Genomic DNA, 21291 nt, shown 5'->3' with positions numbered 1-21291 from the left:
CTGGATGCAAGAACAACTCTTACTTCTTGCCCAACTTGTTCATGAAAACAAGGATATAATCAAGGGATTATCATTTGGAGTTTGGATAACCTCAAAAACTAAAAAAGATGTGTGGGAAAATATATGTGTGCAACTAAATGCAACTTTCCCACTTTTGTCCAGAAGCAAAGATGACTGTGAAAAGTGCTGGTATTCTTTGCAAAATCAGGCAAAGGTAGAGATTGCAGAATTCTGCTACAGGTAAACGGACATTATTTTCAAGTTGACCATAATGTTTTCATGTAACCTTGTTATGCTATTGCAGATTAAAATCTTTAGCCTCATTAAAATATTTATTGCATTCATAAGCAGCTGCCTTTCGAGGGTTGTCAAAACCTTGATCTAGAGGGCTGCACTGGGTTTTGGCCACCGCGGGGGATTCTATGAATATGTTGGGACTCTGTTCAGTCGCGTTTGGTGTCAAGTGAGTTGCTCAATATTGAGATATAATGTGTTTGTATTACAATACTTGATTGTCAAGTCAATTCAAGTCACCTTTATTTATATACCGCCTTTAACAATACAGAATTGTGGCAAGGCGGCTGTACAATGATGTGACCAATTTGTGTATTCTCTTGTGCTTTATGGAGAAATGGTTTATTCTCTTACATAAATAAGAGAAACCCTATTCACACACACTCCATTGTGCAGGTATGTTGCTAAATGTGTTGTTAAATGTTTTAACAAGTTGTTTGATTCAAAATGAGTTGCTCAAGTTCTCCGCTAGGTGGGGATGTTTCCCTGTTACTGTGAGTTTAATTGTATTGCTCTGTATTTCATTGAGGATATCCATGCATCTATTTGTGATTTTATAATTCATTGAAAGTGTGTATCAGATATGTTCAATCTGTTAATATTTGTAACTGAAACACTATACAATCACAAAGTTAATAAGAATTTAAGTGACAGAATTAAAAAAGAGAACTGTTTTAAAATAAACAGAGCAGAGTTAACGAAGCATTTCTGTGGAAATGGTTTATTCTCTTACAAAATCAGAGAAACCCTATTCACACACGCTGTCTCCATTGTGCAGCTACACGGATATGGTAGAGATGCCTCCCAGGCAAGACTGTCACATAGGCATCCAATCAGAGTTCTCACTTTCTCCGACTGTCTCGACGCCGATGCTCTGGGAGAAAGTCTGCGGGAGTGGAACACGCAGGTTGCGGGAGCGTGCGGTCCTGGTCAGAAATTCAGCGGGAGCGGGCGGACTCATTTAGTTCGGTTGAATCGCACTAGAGTTTGTTTTCCCTCTTAGTGCGGTTCGTTTGGGCAGGTGTGAATGTAGCAATCGGACTCGAGTGCGCACCAAAAGCAGAGAAAAGAAGCGCACCGAGACCTCCTTGAAGAGAAAGCAATCCGATCCAATGGACCAACGAACCAGGCGTTATCACACTGTATAATGGGCAGTTGCAGTTCCATGAACAGCAGTAGATTTGTTGTTTTGCTAATACCGCTTAAAATGAAACTGTGTCTGTCTGCGCCATTCAAAATCAAAGCGCTTCATAATGCCGTCTTATTTGCTCTGTTTGTAGTAACGTTAGGTGTTTTAAAAGTGTTTTCCTAATGACTCCTGGACTCCTGCTCAAAATTATAAATTAATATAACGATACCTACAAAAACAAAACAAACAAAAAGCAACAATAAACCCACAAAGATGTTGTTGTTCCATCCTCACAGATGCCAGCTGAGCGGAATCCCGGGAAAAAAAAAAAAAAACTTGACTGATGAGAGGACAATTTACTTGCACGTGACTTGTATTAACACATTTGGGCCGTTTAAAAACTTTGCTGTGTGAAAGCAAAGAAAGTGGCTGCGTCCCTGCAAGTTCTGCAACAGTCATACCTTCGCGATTAAGACCATACCTTCTTAAAAGCTCATTATCATCAAATGTTTCTAAAATGTTTCTGTTCCGAGGCAGATAGCCGGCAAAACCAATTTAGGATCGTTTTAGGACTTGATCTTAGTGACTTAGTCCTCTCCACTACTCCTAACATTTCACAGATTTAGGAGCTAGTTTTAGTGCTAAAACGCATTGTAAAATACTCTTAGAGCAAAAATTAGGAGTCCTAAATTTAGGATTGACACGCCTATTATTTTTTAAGATTTTCTCCTAAATCGTTGAGTTATCATATAGGCTACTTTTATCCTTAAGATGTTTTAGGAATAGGGGCCCAGAATTTGGTGATGTGCGCGAGCAGTCAGCACATGCTTGCGGTGCAGAAGAACGTGTAGAGTATAAATCAACCTAAATCAGGCTTAACTCACTAAGATCAAATCCCAACTATCCTAATGCTGTTGCTGGCAATCTGCCTCGGAACTTAAACTTTTTAGAAACACTCTGCATTTATTTGCACGCATATTTCCACACAATTTTTTTTTTGTCCCCGAGGTCATTCCAGCTCCAATTTTCATTTGATTATATAACTGTTTTCATTAATATGTTGGGCAAGAAGTAACAGCTGTTCTTGTGTCCAGTTTGGTTTTCTTTTACGTTTGCGTATCTCACTATCAGCCATGATTATTCTATTCTGTTAATAAAAAAAGCTATTTACGTCGATAGCGTATAGCCTAGTGGTTGGTGCAATAGGCACTGAATTTTGGAGACCATGGCTGTGTTGTTGTTTTTCATAAAAAAGATTTTTGTTTACAGTCTTACTTTAACGGACATTAATATAACACAGCACTGAAGCTGTTATATTCATGTTATATATTTATTGTATATATATTGTATAACATTACCAATTTTTCTGTTACATGTCCTTAATTTAATTTCATATGCTGGTAATAATTAAGTGATTATAATGCTAATACCTGAAAATGACATGGTTTCTAGAGAGCAAAGATTTTGTGAAAGAACAAAAAGTAATACTTAAACAAAAAGTTTGTAAAATAAAGTGTTAAAAGAATTTGATGACCACTAATCTAGTACATTATTCAGTGTTGTCATCATTCAGGTTGTATTGAAGCTTTATTGTACTTTTTAAAATTTTAATTAATTATTTAAATAATAATTTTAAATATTGTTTTTTTTTTGTTTGTTTGTTTTTAATAAAGCAGCTGATATTGCCATAGCGAAAGCAAGAAGCTAGTGGACTGCCGAGTCGCTTTCACTCCAAAATGGCGGACGTGTAGGGCTGCTGCTGGGTGTTGCTGTTGCAATGGAACGTTCTATTGGCTTTCACTTCTTGTCAATATAAGTTCTTTGGTATAGGGAGATGAGAGGGTATTAGTTACTATTGGAGAAAGTGTAACAGCTAACTTGGATCACATGTCCCTTAATAACTAATCACATTACAGCACTGACGTCACTGAATTTCAGTCAGAATTGTGCGACACTCAATCGCCGTTTACGGATACCATATGAATGAGAAGTGCCATAAACTGAATCCCACCTGTCGCAAAAAGTCAGGGACTTCTCTTATAAAATTGCATTTTTTGTGGTAAACTCTAAAAATAGTTCAATGCAAAAGTATTGTTTAGTGCAAAACATGTTGAAGACTCTTTATTCCACACTTTAACAGTTTTACTTACTGGATGAGCTCATTTAAGAAGCTGTCTGTCATCGTTAGATACTATAAAGTGTTTTGGTTTAAACTGTTGAAGTGATTTTAATCATTTTGATTCTTGTATGTGAATGTTACTGACCTCAGTCTCTCCAGTTTACAGTGTGAATCCTTCAGTACGTCACATAAGTGATTCACTCCTTTGTTTTTTAGTTGATTCACACTCAGGTTCAGTTCTCTCAGGTGTGATGGGTTTGATTTCAGAGCTGAAGTCAGGATGAGACACTGTTTCTCTGTAATACTGCAATCATACAAACTGAAGACAGAAATAGAAAAGACAATGAATCAGATCTATAATGCATCATGAACAAATGCCATACATTCACCAATAAACCAGCAAAATCATGGAAATTTTTGAAGAGACTAATTACAATCCAAGTCTGGACCTTCAGTCAACAAAGAAGTCAATTTTACCAATGTAAATTAATATGTAGAATCAAAATAGAAACAATGGTAAAATTAAATTAATGAAATGGTCTATTTTCACATTTCTAATGGAAGAAAAATCAACAAATCAGTCAAATTGTTGATTTTCCAAGCCATTTTAGAGTGTAGTTTACAATTTCTAACTATACAAATATACTAAATGTACATTCCCCTTATTAAAACATTTAGTGAAATATACTATTAGTCCAGTATAAATCTAACTGTCAGAATCATCTACTGTCATTTGTTAGACTGTTTTTTAATGTTTTCACTTCTGTTTTATTTCACAGCAAATATGTCAAATTTCAACAAGTTTCATGCAGTTTTTTACAGATACATATAAAAACATTGTATTCCTGAATCTTTCTTCAGATGGAGAAATGCCAGAAAGTGCAGCGCTGGAAATGATGTGACAAGAGCCCAGCGGTCTTAAACTAAACAGTGAACTTTAAACTCACTGTAACTGCTGTACAGTATAATTGTTACAGATCTGGTCGTTGAGCCGTGGACCGCTCACCACAAGATGTCACTCTCACTCAGTTTGTACACACGGACTGTTGCACTACACCCCGGACTACATTCCCCATCAGCCATTGCACTTCACCCGCGTCCTATCAGAGACAATATAAAAGCCCCGGTCTTCCTGTCACACGCGGCCGAGTATTGAATTGTTCTTTAGAATTCTTACAAAGCATTCCTTGTATCCTGTGTCTAGTTTTCTTGTTTAGCCTTGTTGTTTCGTTTTGTCAGTCTCACCGCCTGCCTTCGATTCCCCTCACCTGTCTTATCGGATTACTCTATGCCTAGCCCTTCACGGATAACGTTCACCACTGGATTGACCCCTCGCCTGCCTCGGATTACTCGTCTCACCGTCCATACACCTGTCTGCCGTTGTTTGACCCTGCCTGCCTGCCTGACCATGTCTATGTCTCGTCCCAACAATAAAAGTTTGCAAATGGATCCGCTCGTCTCTCGTCTCGCTCCCTCTGTTACAGAATACTCGGCCAATACAGGATCCAGCAACTTCTCATCCGGACGCCACGCAGGCATGGACACTACAAAACTACATCCAAGAGTTTCTGGACATTGCGCGCTATTCAAACCTTCCGGACTGTGTGCTGATTGACCTTTTCATTGAGGGAGTCAATCAGCCGCTACAATCGAAACTCAGACGCGAGGGTCCGCCCTCTTCACTTTGTTTGTTCATGGACTTTGCTCTTTTGTGTGTGGGCTCACCGTTTACTGTGGGTGTCGCGGAGGAGGAACGCGACCACGCGGTAATGGAGGCCACGCACCCCACTCACAAAATGGCGGCCGCGCCGGAGCTCATTCGGGAAATGGCGGCCACACTAGAGCGCGCTCGTGCAATGGCGGCGAAGGCGGAGCCCGTTCACAAAATGGCGGCGAAGACAGGGCTCCATCACGTCACAGCTGCCATACCAGAGCCAAGTCACGTTGCAGCTGTGTTTCCTGAGTTCAGTCAAGTTGAGGCTGCGTTTCCTGAGTCAAGTCAAGTTGCAGCTGCATTTCCTGAGTCAAGTCAAGTTTCCAAGTCAAGTCAAGTTACAGCTGCAGTTCCTGAGTCAAGTCAAGTTCCCAAGTCAAGTCAAGTTGCAGCTGTGCTTCCTGAGTCAAGTAAAGTCACAGCCGCCGCCCCAGAGTCAAGCAAGATTACGGCCGTTGTTACAGTGTCAAGTCGAGCTACGACAGTTGTTCCAGAGTCAAGTCAAGCTTTAGCTGTTGTTCCTGTGTCCAGTCAAGTTTCCAAGTCCAGTCAAGCTTCCAAGTCCAGTCAAGCCAAAGTCATCATTCCTGAGTCAAGCAGGGTCACGGGCGTCTTTTCTTCAGGGTCAAGTAAGGTTTCACCCGAGCGCCCAGAACCACCATACAAGATGGCCGCCACGCCAGAGCCTGTCGCAAAGATGGCCGCCACGCCAGAGCCTGTCGCAAAGATGGGCGCCACGCCAGAGCCTGTCGCAAAGATGGCCGCCACGCCAGCCACCGCCAACGCCACTTCAGCCAAGCCAGCACCTGCTAATGCCATGTCAGCCAAGCCAGCGCCCGCTCACGCCATGTCAACCAAGCCACAGCCTGTTCACGTCATGTTCACCCGCACCAGCTGCTGTTCCTGCAAGGTCAAGTCACATCACAACAGTTAATCCAGCCAAGCCAAGTCAAGTCACAGCTGTTGCACTAAAGCAAAGTCAAGTCACAGCTGTTCCAGCCAAGCCAAGCAAGATCACAGCCGTGGTTCCTGAGTCAAGCAAGGTCGCTGCCGTGGTTCCGGAGTCAAGCAAAGGTCACAGCCGTGGTTCCTGAGCCAAGTAATGTCATTGATCTTCACAAGCCAGGTCAAGTCACTGCCGGTCTTTACGTGTCAGATCAAGTCACTGCTGAACTCTATGAACCAAGTCAAACCACAGCTGATCTTCATGAGCCAAGGACTGCCCAGAGTCGAGTCATGCTCCGCCTGACCTTCCAGAGCCTCGCCATGTCAAGTCTGTCATCCCAAGGTCACGGCCTGTCATGATGGCCAGTGTGCTGGACCCACCCTTAGTGTCAGTAAGGGCAGCAAACATCTCAGTGACGTCAACACCTTCTAGATCCCCCACTAAAGAGGTCCTGCCACCCGCCACTGCTCTTCCCTTAATGGCAGTTGCCATCTGGTGTGTATGGGCTACACACTGCGCCCCTGAGGTCACGTCTGTTCACAAGTCTGCTCCTGAGGTCACGTCTGTTCACAAGTCAGCTCCTGAGGTCACATCCGTTCACAAGTCAGCTCCTGAGGTCACGTCTGTTCACAAGTTAGCCTCTGAGGTCACGTCCAATCACAAGCCTGCTCCAGAGCTCCCGTCTGATCACAAGCCTGCTCCAGAGCTCCCGTCTGATCACAAGTCTGCCCCAGAGGACCCATCTGGTCTCAAGTCTGCTCCAGAGGTCCTGTCTGGTCCCAAATCTGCTCCAGAGGCCTTCCCCATTGGAGAAGCTGTGCCAATGCTTCCAGAGGTGTCAGCACCAGCTGTAGAACCTCTTATGGAGGGGGCGTTAACCTCTAAACTCTCTGCTTCTCCCTTTATTCCATCCGCCTCCTCTGTCCCTGTTCTCCCCAGGTCCCAATCCATGATGCAGGTTCCTGCTCAGCCCTGGAGGGCCCTGGAGGGCCTCGGCACCTTCTGCTCTGCCTACGGCTCCGCCCTGGAGGGCTCCTGCGCCTTCTGCTCCGCCCTGGAGGGCTCCTGCACCTCCTGCTCCGCCTCCAGCTCCACCCTGGAGGGCTCTTGTGCCTCCTGTTCCGGAAGCCATTCTTTGGGTGGGGGGGGGGGGGACCGCTCACCACCAGAGGTCGCTCTCACTCTGTTTGTACACATGGACTGTTGCACTACTCCCCGGACTACATTCCCCATCAGCCATTGCACTTCACCCGCGACCTATCAGAGACAGTATAAAAGCCCCGGTGTTCCTGTCACACGCGGCAGAGTATTGAATTATTCTTTAGCATTCTTACAAAGCGTTCCTTGTATCCTGTGTCTAGTTTTCTTGTTTAGCCTTGTTGTTTTGTTTTGTTTTGTCAGTCTCGCCGCCTGCCTTTGATTCCCCTCGCCTGTTTTATCGGATTACTCTTTGCCTAGCCCTTCACGGATAATGTTAGCCACTGGATTGACCCTCGCCTGCCTCGGATTACTCTTGTCTCACCGTCCATACACCTGTCTGCCGTTGTTTGACCCTGCCTGCCTGACCATGTCTATGTCTCGTCCCAACAATAAAAGTTTGCAAATGGATCCGCTTGTCTCTCGTCTCGCTCCCTCTGTTACAATAATGATACTAACTCTAGTTTCTCCAGCTTAAATTGTGGGTTCATCAGTAGATCACTGAGGTTTTTCACTCCAGAGTCTCCTAGTTTATTCCAGTTCAGGTTCAGTTCTCTCAGGTGTGATGGGTTTGATTTCAGAGCTGAAGTCACAGCAGAACAACCTTCATCTGTCATTTCACAGCTGCTTAACCTGCAATGGCAAAAGCAGCATAAAATAAGAAAAAAAAAATATTATCATCATCATGTTTCCTGATTCTTGTAAGTGAATGTCTTGTAACTGAGCTCAATCTCTCCAGTGAAAATCAGCTTAATTACCCATTAAGATGTTTTACTTGATAACATTAACTATTAACATTTACTAATATTTTTAAATTCAAATGTTTTCTGTTAATTAGTTAATACACTGTGAACTGACATGAATATATATTAGATATGACATTATATATGTATATATATATATATATATATAATAACTAATGTTAACAAATGAAATTGTTACTGTCTCCTATTGTCATAAATCACTTTAGTCTCACAGATCAATGTTCTAACATACTGTAGACTAAACAATTACAAGTCAACAGCAAGTTTTCATTTAAAGAATAAACATATTTACTTAAACTGAAGACATTAAAACACGTTTTTAACAAGGCAGTTAATTTCTAAAAACAAAAACAAACAAACAAAAAAGAAGCATACCAGCAATCAGTAAACATGATTACATTCAGCAGTCATATGTTTTTGATCTGTGTTTTTGTCACACAGAATTAAACTGTGAAAGTGTAGTTTTCTCTTTTAATTCAATGTAGAATTTCCATATCTCTGTGTGTGGAACTAATAATCATTAATCAACAATGCAGCATTTGCAGGGCTCTGACGCACCACAGAAGGCATCTCCAATCGAACGAGCGAAGATAAGTTGCTGAGAACCGCATCACTACAGGACGCTCTTTTAGTCTGTCATCGACTCGTAGGCACGCAGACGTTGTCTGAAGAGGAAAGTGTTGCTTTTTCTGCGGTCATATTTATTCCGACCCTCTGATTCATTAACATGGGCAGCGACAAAACGTGCTTCTCACGCTTCACTGACACTCGCGATGTGAAACAGTCCTAATAGACATAGTTAAACTGTTGTCGTTCAGGAATAAGATCACGTGGGTGTTTGAATCGAGATCATATTTTAAGGATTAATCGTGCAGCTCTAATGTAAACACTGCAAAATGTTTTGCGAGGATATCGTCACAAGATATTGTGAGATCCGACTGGTCTGGCAAGACACACCAGATCTCATGAGATCTTGTGCCACGAGATCTGGTCACATCCCTAACATGTACACATACACACACACACATATAAATTAAATTAGTACACAGTAAATTAGAATGTCATGGAAAAATTCAACTCAAATTGTAAAACTTGTGTATTAAATTCAGTGCACACAGACTGAAGTCTGAAGTAGTTTAAGTCTTTGGTTCTTTAAATTGTGATGATTTTGGCCCACATTTAACAAAACCCACCAAATATCAACAAATTAGAATATGGTGACATGCCAATCAGCTAATCAACTCAAAACACCTGCAAAGGTTTCCTGAGCCTTCAAAATGGTCTCTTGGGTTGGTTTCTCTCAGCTACACAATCATGGGGAAGACTGCTGATCTGACAGTTGTCCAGAACACAATCAATGACACCCTTCACAAGGAGGGTAAGCCACAAACATTCTTTGCCAAAGAAGTGGGGTGTTCACAGAGTGCTGTATCCAAGAATGTTAACAGAAAGTTGAGTGGAAGGAAAAAGTGTGGAAGAAAAAGATGCACAACCGAGAGAACCGCAGCCTTGAGAGGCTTGTCAAGCAAAATTGATTCAAGAATTTGGGTGAAATTCACAAGGAATGGACTGAGGCTGGGGTCAACGCATCAAGAGCCACCACACACAGATGTGTCAAGGAATTTGGCTAGTTTGGCAGTTGTCATATTCCTCTTGTTAAGCCACTCCTGAACCACAGACAATGTCAGAGGTGTCTTACCTGGGCTAATGAGAAGAAGAAATGGACTGTTGCCCAGTGGTCCAAAGTCCTCTTTTCAGATGAGAGCAAGTTTTGTATTTCATTTGGAAACCTAGGTCCTAGAGTCTGGAGGAAGGGGGGAGAAGCTTATTGCCCAAGTTGCTTGAAGTCCAGTGTTAAGTTTCCACAGTCTGTGATGATTTGGGGTGCAGTGTCATCTGCTGGTGTTGGTCCGATGCATTTTTTAAAAACCAAAGTCACCCACTTACCAAGAAATTTTAGAGCACTCCATACTTCCTTCTGCTGACCAGCGTTTTAAAGATGCTGATTTCATTTTCCAGCAGCACCAAAAGTTGGTTAAATAACCATGGTGTTGGTGTGCTTGACTGGCCAGCAAACTCACCAGACCTAGACTGGGGTATTGTCAAGAGGAAAATGAGAAACAAGAGACCAAATGAGAAATGAGAAAATGAGAAACACAAGACCAAAAAAATGCAGATGAGCTGAAGGCCACTGTCAAAGTATAGTGGCCTATACTTTTATTTGTATATACTCATAATAAAAACAACACTCTGTGGTTTTGTAAAATAAAGAAAACAAACAGGGTGTGCAGTCTGCCGCGTTGGTCCCTGTGATCGTCATTTAGAAATGAGTCACTAAAATTCAGCGAATACTCGACACAGAGACATGAGAGATATATCTATAGAAAGCTTGACATGTCTACTTTGAAATGAAGTAAGTCTTATTGAAAACAAATATCCTGTGTTAAAATAATCTGTATGAAACCAACACCATGTCCAGTCTAATTATTTTTAATTTGGTCACGCCCACAAGCTACTTTCACTTTTGATATTATAATCATCCAGCGTAAACAAAACAGTGAAATTGGTCTTCATTGTTCATCTCAGCTACTTGCATCTTGTTTCTTAAAGACGAGCTGTGAAGAGTAAGATATATATTTATATATAAAAGCGATGTGACGCACTGCAAGATCCACTGAAGGAGTTTACATTTACATGAGTAAGTCTTTCTTTTATTAGCCTACTTACATTAGTTGTTGTGTTACTGTGACATAACTTGTAGACATTATAGTAGTTAGACTTTTTCCAAACTATAATTCCTGACTACATGTGCAATCAAGTGAAACGTTATGGAGTATGTTTCATTTCATTGCATCAAAATGTTTCACGACGCCAGGATGTTTTAAATGTTCTATAAAATAAAAACAACGCAATATAAAAGTAATAGTGTTTACACATGATTGCACATGTAACACTGAATGATAGAGTCTGAGAATGTTTAGACAAAACTACTGTCATATACTCTGTTCATGAAGTTTATGACATGCTTAATAATAAACTAACTTCCCAGATATAACATGTTTTGTATTGTATAATACAAAGCATGCTTGTGTTTATGACAAAATAATATTTATTTATTTATCGTATAACAATAGGATATAAAAGTAATATGAGTTTATTATTAATACTCTGTTCATGAATAGATGTTTAACATGCTAAACAATAATAATTCGTTTCTCAGATATAAAATGTAAATTTTTTACAATAGTACAAAGCATACATGTGTCTATGACTACAAAATCATAATATATGTATATATTACAGAGGCTCCTGATATTAACATGCTCACAGATGTTTTTTTTTTTCCTAGTGATCTGATACCTGCACCACAGATTAATGCTACATGAATGCCACATGAAGAGCTGTACCAACATCCGATGTTCAACTACCCTGATATTCTACGGTAAAACAAGTTCCTGGACTACTGATGGTGAGTTTTGTTTCTTGAATCCATGGAAAGAAGCAGCAATCACTTAAATATCAGGTATGATTTATTTGTTTCACTTGTTAAACAGAATTCAGGAAAGTCTGTTCACGTCTCTGTGGTTAGCTCAGTGTGGTCAATAATGTGCCTTTGACTTTCATTATGTATATTTTGATTATACTGTGATTATAAAAGTCTTGTGAACTAATGTTCTTTATGTGTTTCATGGCCTTATTTCAGTGACTTAAAAATTTTAGTTTTTCGCTAACTACACATAAATGTTGTTTTCTCAAAAACATGTACATTAATGTTGCTTGCATTTTATTGTAGCCCAGTTTGTGCTGATTACAATATAATCAGATTTCAGCCATTAATATGTTTTTAGGGCATGTCAAAACTTCTCCAGGGTGCCAAAACACCCTCAGACCCCAGAGGGTTAAAGCAAAAGGAGCCCCTACCAAGTATTGAGTACATATACAGTAAATTAACATACTTTCCAGAAGGCCAACAATTCACTAAAAATGTTTTTTATTGGTCTTATGAAGTATTCTAATTTGTTGAGATTGGTGGGTTTTGTTAAATGTGAGCCAAAATCATCACAGTTAAAAGAACCAAAGACTTAAACTACTTCAGTCTGTGTGCACTGAATTTATTTAATACACGAGTTTCACAATTTGAGTTGAATTTTTCCACGACATTCTAATTGTAACGTGGAGTAAAAGACGAGAGGCGAGCGGATCCACTTGCGAGCTTTTATTAATAGGATGAGACAAAGACATGGTCGTACAGGCAGGGTCAAAACAGGAGCAGACGGGAATATCACAGGCAAGACGTAGAGAATAAAACAATAAAATGAGCAGAGTCCAGAAGGCAGGCGGCGAACAGTCAAAAACGGGGAAGCCAGGCGAGGGAACTAGGAACTAGGAACTAGGAAAATGCTAACAACAATAAACACAACAATAATACTCCGTGGCTTGCATGGGGAAAGACCAGGGCTTTTATAGTGATGCTGATTGGTCACATGTGTTGACACACTCAGCGTGAAGGATACTGGGAGATGTAGTCCAGGGTGTAATGCGACAGTCAGTGTGTGATAAGGTGAGAGTGACCTCTGGTGGTGAGCGGACGGCGGAACATCGACCAGATTCGTGACACTAATTTATTGAGATGCACCTGTATATACATACACATATGTGTGTATTTTTCCTTTTTATTTTTTTGGTATATTGACCAAATTTAGGTGTGATTTATTTTGAGTGTGTGTATGTTTATGTAACTTTTTTATTGCAAAATAATGACTATATACAGTAAACATTCTTTTTTGTAACTACATGCACTGGGCACTGTGTTCTTCAATTATTTGATGTAGTGTCTAATGAATGATCTGACGTGTGTATGATTTGAAAGCTTTGTTTGATTTTGAGTACAGGTGAAATGGTTTTAAAATGATTGTTTGGTTTTGCCAGACGAGTCAGGGGTTCTGTGAATTTAGTTTGAACATTTGGATTTGTGTTTAAGGTTTCAAGAAAATAAGTGATGGTTTTGAAAAATGTGTTTTAGCATTTCAGAAAAACTGTAAATAATAATTTGTGATAATTTTGCACAATGCAAAGCATTTTTAAAAAATACACTGAAATATTAAATAGTGTCTCAGTCAAATGATTGGTGTTGTGCTGCTGTGACTTTTGAAACTATTGGCTGTTTCAGAGGTCAAGGGCGGCCATTTTGGGTTGACATCAGGGGGCGTTGCTAGACAAAAAGCTCTACTAGGGCACAGACCCCCCATTACTCATATCACTTTACTTTCTGGAAAGCCAGTTGCGTGGAATTAGTGTACAACACAATGAAATATACAAATTTTGTAACCCACTGTTCTTACACTGCAATAAGCAATAGGGAAAGTAAATGTATACATTAATGATTTATGAACTTATTTATTTGACTTCATCATACTTCACATAAACATCCCCAGCATGTTTTAAGGCAATCAATGTATATGAAAATAAAACTGGAGAGAACTTTTAGATCTGCAGTCTTCTACAATATATATTAATAACAATGAATAATTTCATCTTTTTTAAAGAAATGTATAATTACAACATTTCCAGAAACCAGTCATTTTATGACAACAACTATAATAATGAGCGTTTGTATTAAAAAAAAAGAAAAAAAGAAAAAAGATAAGAAAAAGTATTCCCCAGTTCCTCAGCCAAGTCCAAATGATGTCAGTTCATTTGAGCATTAAACTGTACCGCCTATTATTATTTTTGGCAAAATGGTCAATCATTTGACTCTGACTCAATTTGCAAAGTTCTTCTCTCTCAACTGATAAGACAGCAAGATGGTGAAGCCTTTCTTGACCCATTGTGTACCTCAGCCAAGTGTGGAGGTGTCTCAGCACTGAATGACCATTCACAATGACAGCTACTGACTGGGACTGTCAGATATATATCTGCATAACCTGTGTCAAGGTTGGGACATGACTTTATCCAGCAAGTTAAAAACACACTGTATATCCTTTATAGGAAGACTTTCCTTTTTGTGAGCCACATAGTTTTTAGCCACTAAAACCTCCTCCAATTTTAAATCTACACTGTAATGATCTGCCAGACCTCGGAGGTGCTCCTCACAAAGAAATCTATAAGATCCAGGATTACATGCCTCACCCCCCTCAATATTTGACCATTAACAGATGAAAAATGTTGTTCCATCTCAGACACTTTTCTGTCAAGGCAAGGTAGAAACAGGTTTCTTTTCAGCTTCTCTGCATCACTGAGGTCACTCACTGCTCCACAACTAGACTCCACTACATGAACCTCCACATGCTTCTGCCTTTGTCTAGCAGCAGTGCATGGTTCTGGGATCTCATTTGCTGCACAAATGGTCCTGACAGTATCATAAAGCATAGTAGCTTTCTCATCTGTGCGCATCTGCTTGAGAGTGTCACACACAGCTCCTTTGTACTCAGCAGCCTTAGCAAGGTCTATTGTTTCATTTTGCAGATATTTGTGCAGGTTCTCAGTTACAGACAGAAATGTCTTGAAGATTAACAGTAGGTATACTGTGGAAAATCTGCTGAGTTTGGCATGGAGGCCTACTGCCATGAAGTTGTTGATGCCAGAGAGACACTGAAGAACAGCTGGCAGATTTTCTAAGACGGCATTTACAGACAACTAGCTTGACCAGCTGGTCTTTGAAATCTGCACAAGCTCAGATGGCTGTAACCCCAGCGTTTTTTTTAAACATCTTTGAAGTGCTAATGGTGTACAAGTGAAACAGTGAAAAATGAGTACATGTAGCAGTTTTACTCTGGTTGTGGTTGTGGTGTCCTATAAGAATATAAATTTGTCACTGCGTACTCATACAGTGAGCAATAAAATAAGAAATTTTACAAAAATAACCAAACATTCTAATATCAATGTATTAAATATCAAATATATCAAAGAAAAGTGCAAATAAAATGTATCAAAATATACCACATGATGTCACTTTTGCAGACAGACCTCTTTTTTTTTTATATCAAACTTGTATAAAATTGATTTAAAACACATTTTAAACATTTCTCAACATACAGTAAAGATACAGCATACCTGCAGAAACACAAATTAATTCTTTGGACACACGTCTCTCCCCTTCACTCTGCTCAGACAGAACAGAAAAAAAATGTAAGCTATACCAGTCACAGTAAAGCATCCAAAATGCGATCATTTACATTCATTTTCTTGATATCACAGCCTTACATTACTATTAGACATTCTTTATCTCGTAAAATAACACACTGAACTCATTTAGTGCACTTTAAACATTCTTACCAGGCTCTCGTTAGCAGAGCGAGAGAGAATGCATCTGACCCCGTCAGTGGCAAATTTGATTCTAAAGATGGCGCTGTCAGCACGCCGCACGAGGTATCATGTGCATCATTAATACATGCTCTTCATAACACAAAATTCTGCATATATGGTTCCGTGTAGAGTAAATTATGTCCTTTGTACCTTATAACTCAGAAAACAATACATATAAAACACAAAGGAAATAAGTTTTGATGACGTTCACTTCAAATACAGCATTTTATAATTATTAGCCCAGCTACATACACTCTCTGTAACAGCAAAAAAAAGATCCCTGGTCTCTGGTATGGCCTGACAGTGACATAAAACTGGTTGAGGTGATGTGCATAGCAATGCACATAAATGGCCTCCAAATGCTTTGTTTTAAATCTGGCTTGTACACCACCTACAGCCCCATTTATAACTGCGGGGCCATCATATGGTTGTGCTACACACTTAAGCTCATCAATGCCATGACGCATTAGCTGCTCTTCTACAGCAGCAGTGATGGATTCTGCATCAAACTCTTTTAGTGTTGTCATTGCAAGCAAACACTCCTTCACTGTATCTTCTGCAATACAGCCAACACATATGGCCAGCTGTTCAGTATTGCCATCTCTGGCTTCATCTGCCATGACTGAAAACATCCCTGCCTTTTGTACCTCACTGACAATATTTGCTGTAACCTCTTCAGCACAGCACTCAATTAACTCATTTGGAGATGCAGGGGATAAGTAAATACTGTGTGAAGAGGCTGAATAGGATTGCAAAAAAGGGTCAAACTGCTTTAGGAGATTCAGACACACCAGAAAATTCCCTTGGCTGTGGCTGGAGCCTCTCTCATCATGACCACGGAAGGGAATATTTTGTTTGGCCAAGAATTGTGTCACAGCCACAATACGGGTGAGGTACTCCCATCTGTCTTTTATTTTCTTTAAAGTGCTCCTATTATGCCTTTTCAAATATGATCTTTCATGTAGTGTGTCATGTAGCTATATGTGAACATAAATCTACAATGTACAATATCTACAATATCTACAATGTTTTGAAGCCGACAGCGCATGATACATAAAGTTATTGTCTATCAAAAAAAAAAAAAAAAAAAGTCGGTTCACAATTGCCTGAACGAGTCGTCAGGAATTCAAATCTTTTTCTGTTACGGCCACACATCACAAAGTAACGCATTTGCATAATGTCCACCCACATTCTACGTCGCGAACAACTTGCCTGCCCAAAAACAGTAAAATTTCCATGAGGTTTACGTCATGTCGAGAAGATGCTGTATCCTAAGTACAATGCGGAATTCACCAAAGGCTTGCTCTTAAAAGATGGATCAGTACCCAGTTTATTTGGACCGGCTTGCTCCTCTGTTAACTTGTTGTTGGGGACTCCCAAAACCAAAATATGAACCTTTTATTATCCATAATAGGGGCACTTTAAAACTGTGCCAGAAAAGCATGCTTGCTTTATGTGCAGGTGTTTTCTAATTTTTTTTTTTTTTTTTTTTTTACTGAACATCCTACAAGAAAAACAAAAAGCTGCATCTCTAGGTACAGAATATTGCAACCAGGGAAAACTTCCAAACCAGTTCTAATTAAATTATCACTTTTTTAACCCAAAGTTGTGCTGGAGATATTGGGACAACCTAACCTGTTTTGGGCCACAATGCTTTTCCCCCCAAGTCACTATTATTTCCCTCTATATATGTGTATATATGTGACCAGTGTTTTTCTTTCCCTTTGCCCCCCGCCTAATGTTCTCTGCTGCCACTGTTCTCATCTCTCCCTCAGTTTCCTCTGCATGGCTCTCCTGTCTTTTGTTTGTCTCACTCCTGTCCTTCTCCACTGTTTCGCTCTGCCCTGACTCCAACTGTTCATTTAGCTCCATCTCTCTTTCTTCTTCTCCACCTGCAGGGTCTTAGTCAGACAGCAGATGAAAAGGCATCAGTTCTTATAAAAACCTCTGAAAAGTCTAGAAAATTGCATTATCCAACATCAAGTAGCATCCTAAATTAGGACTGCTTCAGACAAAAAGGTCTCAAAATGAGACAAATGTTGCTAGGTAAGTGTTAGTTACTAGGCAGAACTGGTAGCTAAACTGGTCTGGTCCAAATGTTATTTTTTTTTTTTTTTTTTTTTTTTTTTTTTTTATGTAGAAAGCACTCATACCACTAATGAATGGGAGAAATTGCAATGCCCAATACTGGGGGTGAATAAGCCCTACCTTCTACATGAAAGAGCCATTCCTTGATTAGTAAAGTCATTTTGTCACTGCAGCTGCTTTAAAAGCTCCGGGTGCTTTAGAAACAGACAATGTTCATAGAGTCACGCTCTTGACTGTGTATTTTTATCAACTCAACTTCAAAATCTTCCTATATCGCTATTTTACCTTTTTTTGTTAAGGGTGTTTGATGATCTTTGCATGTTCACTTTGCAAAGACTGGGTCGGTACTTCTGCAGCGATGTAGGATGATTGTGAAATGATTTTTGAAGTTGAGGGAGAAAATACGATTAGAGTTTTTCGACATGCCCTAACTGTCTTGAGACAGAATGCACAGAGATTAGGGAAAGAAAGGCAAGATGAGCATTTGAGAATAAAAAGTATTTAAATTGTATTTTGTAAATGAAAATAACGATCGTTTCACTAGATAAGACACTTCTTCCATGGCTGGGATTGTTTACAACCACATTTGGGATCGTTTGAAGCCACATTTAAACTGCATTTTGGAAGTTAAAAATCGGGGGACCATATCAGTCCATTATATGGAGAAAAATGCTGAAATGTTTTCCTCAAAACATATAATTTCTTTACGACTGAAGAAAGAAAGACATGAACATCTTGGATGACAAGGGGGTGAGTACATTATATGTGAATCTTTGTTTTGGAAGTGGACTTCTCCTATAATAATCATTAAAAAAATGTCACTCATCATCGCGATTGAAGTTCCTTTATAATTAGTGACTCTCTTATTTATATTGTGTCTTTGTTATCATGTGAGGATTCGTAAGCTTGAATAACTCACTGAACAAAACAGTGTTTTTAAGCAGTGCAACTTAAGAAAACACATGCAAAGACAACAAATTGAAAACATCTTCATCAATTCTGCAAATGGCTCAGGGGGACGTTTTTTTCTGTTTGCAAAGAAGTTTGTTCATCAAGTCTGCTTCTTACAAAAAAATATTCTGATGTCCATCTACAGGAGCCAATAATGTTTTGTCATAATCATTGTATTATTTAGAAACATACTTTATTTTTGTCCAGTGCTTGAAGTTAAAATACAAAACTGGAGGTACTCCTGATTTGCGAGGGGAATTGCATTCAGGGGCTGAGCGGGAAATTGGGAGGGCACAGGTTAGCACGTGAGAACAGCACTGGCGGCCTGGAACAGCAGAAAACTTATGGTACTAAGGGTTAATGTATGAAAGTGTTGCTACGACGTACAGGTATGTACAAACCCAGTTCAAGGACTGGTTTCATCATTTTTTCATAGCCCACCTCAACTGCTTTCCATGAAATGCTGCACGCTGCGGTAGAAAATAAACAAACAGACGTGTGCAGGCATGGATTTCGCGTATGTGTCAGGTTGTTTTCGGTTAAACTGCTTTGCTTTTACTATCATTGATTCAGTTGTTGCATATAGATTCATTTCTTTATTCCAGGAATCGATATCAATACACTGACAAATAAAGTAAATTAAAACTCAAACTTGAGTTTTTTTCACTGGAGCACGTGCCCCGGTAAATAGGGTCTAGCAAAGCCCATGGTTGACATGGCTTTACTGAAAGCTGCTTTTAGGTTCTTTATAAAAGTCTCCTACTCTTAGAAAAGTCCTACTTTTTACAACGAATTTTTTGACACTTAAGTCCAAGTTTAAGACTATTCTTAAGACTATTTCTCTTTCTCTTCTTTTTTTTTTTTTTTTTTTTTTTTTTACATACGAGCCTGATCCTTATTGACATTTATATAATACATCTACAGTAGGCTCTCACCTGCACATGTTTTATTTTTCTTCCTCTCCTTTTGTATAAGTGGCAACTTCATGGCATTTGTTTGTATTTGTGTGAATTGTGATATATGTTTCTGATGTGAAACTAAATCTGAATAAAAATGTTCTCTTGTGGACTGTATGTTAACATGTTTTATGTGAAATATCTTATTCAGGTCAGTACTAAATAAACAATAGCAAGCAGTAAGAAACCTTAGAAACAGTAATAATACTGTCAAAACAACTGTTTGCTAGCTCTGACTACTAGTACACTCTCTGGCCATCATCCAATCACAGGACGTGAAAATGGTGACTTTATTTTATACCTGTTAGATGGACCCGGTGTTGCCAACTGGAAATCTGATTGGTTAAAGCAATGGTTTGCATATAATCCACAACAGAAAATTGATCCCTCTTATTTTTTTGCCAAAAAATTAACAATTTGCAGATTCTGCAAGGTGTATGTAATCTTTTGACTTCAACTGTAACTAGACATTGCATGCTCATAGTTTCTTTCACACTTTAATATAAAATGACACAGGTAACTGACTAACACCTCTGGTGCTGAGGTGGAGTGGACTGTGTGACTGAAAAGTCTCCTGTTTAATGTGTTTGTAAAAACATTCTGTGTTGAAATAAACAAAGTTCTAATGTAAATATATATTTGTTTACATATTTAATACTCCCATCATCAGCCAGTGTGCAATATTGATCTCATTGCTGTGGTGTTGAGTGTAGCTGTTGGTGAAATGCACTCACTTCAGTATCTTCAGCTCACACACAGGATTCTTCAGTCCCTCACAGATCTCTTTGACTCCTGAATCCAGCAGACGACTGTTGTTCAGGTTCATCTCTTTCAGGATGGTTTTGGAGGAGAGAACAGTAGCTAGAACTGAACAGCTTTTCTCTGTCAGCTCACAATTATTCAGCCTGAACACAAAAACAGCATTTCAGTGAGGACCACTAACATCATGTATATTTATTACTTGCAATGTAGTGAACTGATAAAAAAAAAAAAAAAAAAAAAAAAAAAAAAGAAAAAAGTCAGATTAGATTACAGGTTGAGTTGGGTGGAGTTGGGGTTGGAAGAGGGAGTTTGTGAGCGGTGATGTGATAGAAGAGATGCTGAAAGAATGGAATTAAATGGGCCGCTGTGATAAGTGTCAAGACTGGATTGGTACACGTCAGGAACAGCTGACTATCATCTGATGTGAGCTTGACCGACCTGGTCTGCCTGAACTAACACAACGCTTTATTATTATTATTCAGCACATATTCACACATCAGATCAATAGCTCTTCATATCTGATTACACATGTCTTTAATCATGAATAATCAAAGAGGTTTCAATGTATAAATAATGTTCACTCACATTATTTTCTCCAGTTTGCTATGAGAGTCCATCAAAAGAGCAGAGAGTTTCTCTTCATCCAGATCTCCTAATTTATCTCCACTCAGATCCAGTTCTTTCAGTAGTAATGGACTTTTACCCAGAACTCCAGTGAGATACTCACATGCTTCCTCTGCAGCAGGACTTTTCAAAAACCTACAGGAAGCAGATAAGGATTTCACATAATTTATATTTTTAGATTATTTTTGCCATAATTATGTTGTGTCTATTGAATTTCTCTGAGTTGCTATTTAATTCCAGTTCATGTATTCAGCAATGGTGCATTTGACCCTTCTATCTATTTTCATACAGCTGATTTCACATCTGTGGATAATTTTTTAATATTTTAAGGTCTTTTTCACCTGATGGTTTTTAATGAACAGAGTCCATCCTGTAGTAAATCATTGAGCTCCTTCACTTCTGATTGTCCAGGATAATTTCCTGTGAGATCCAGCTCTATCAG

At 39.4% G+C, this 21291-nt stretch overlaps 1 protein-coding gene across 1 annotated transcript in view; it reads right to left on the bottom strand.

Moving 5' to 3' along the window:
* Positions 1–21285, bottom strand: part of LOC127160913 (ribonuclease inhibitor-like) — a 45563-nt gene extending 24278 nt beyond the window's left edge. Inside the window, exons 1-5 of the mRNA XM_051103542.1 lie at positions 21191–21285; positions 20811–20984; positions 20198–20368; positions 7859–8032; positions 3688–3861 (exon numbers count right to left, since the gene is read on the bottom strand). Of these exons, the coding sequence (XP_050959499.1) occupies positions 3688–3861; positions 7859–8032; positions 20198–20368; positions 20811–20842 (551 nt within the window). The 5' untranslated portion in view covers positions 20843–20984; positions 21191–21285. The remainder of the gene's footprint in view (positions 1–3687; positions 3862–7858; positions 8033–20197; positions 20369–20810; positions 20985–21190) is intronic.
* Between the last annotated feature and the right edge of the window lie 6 nt (positions 21286–21291).

Source organism: Labeo rohita, unplaced genomic scaffold, assembly GCF_022985175.1.
Source record: "Labeo rohita strain BAU-BD-2019 unplaced genomic scaffold, IGBB_LRoh.1.0 scaffold_490, whole genome shotgun sequence".
Lineage (NCBI taxonomy): Eukaryota > Metazoa > Chordata > Actinopteri > Cypriniformes > Cyprinidae > Labeo > Labeo rohita.
Note: the sequence above shows the minus strand (reverse complement) of the source record. Positions and strands in the feature narration are given on the sequence as shown.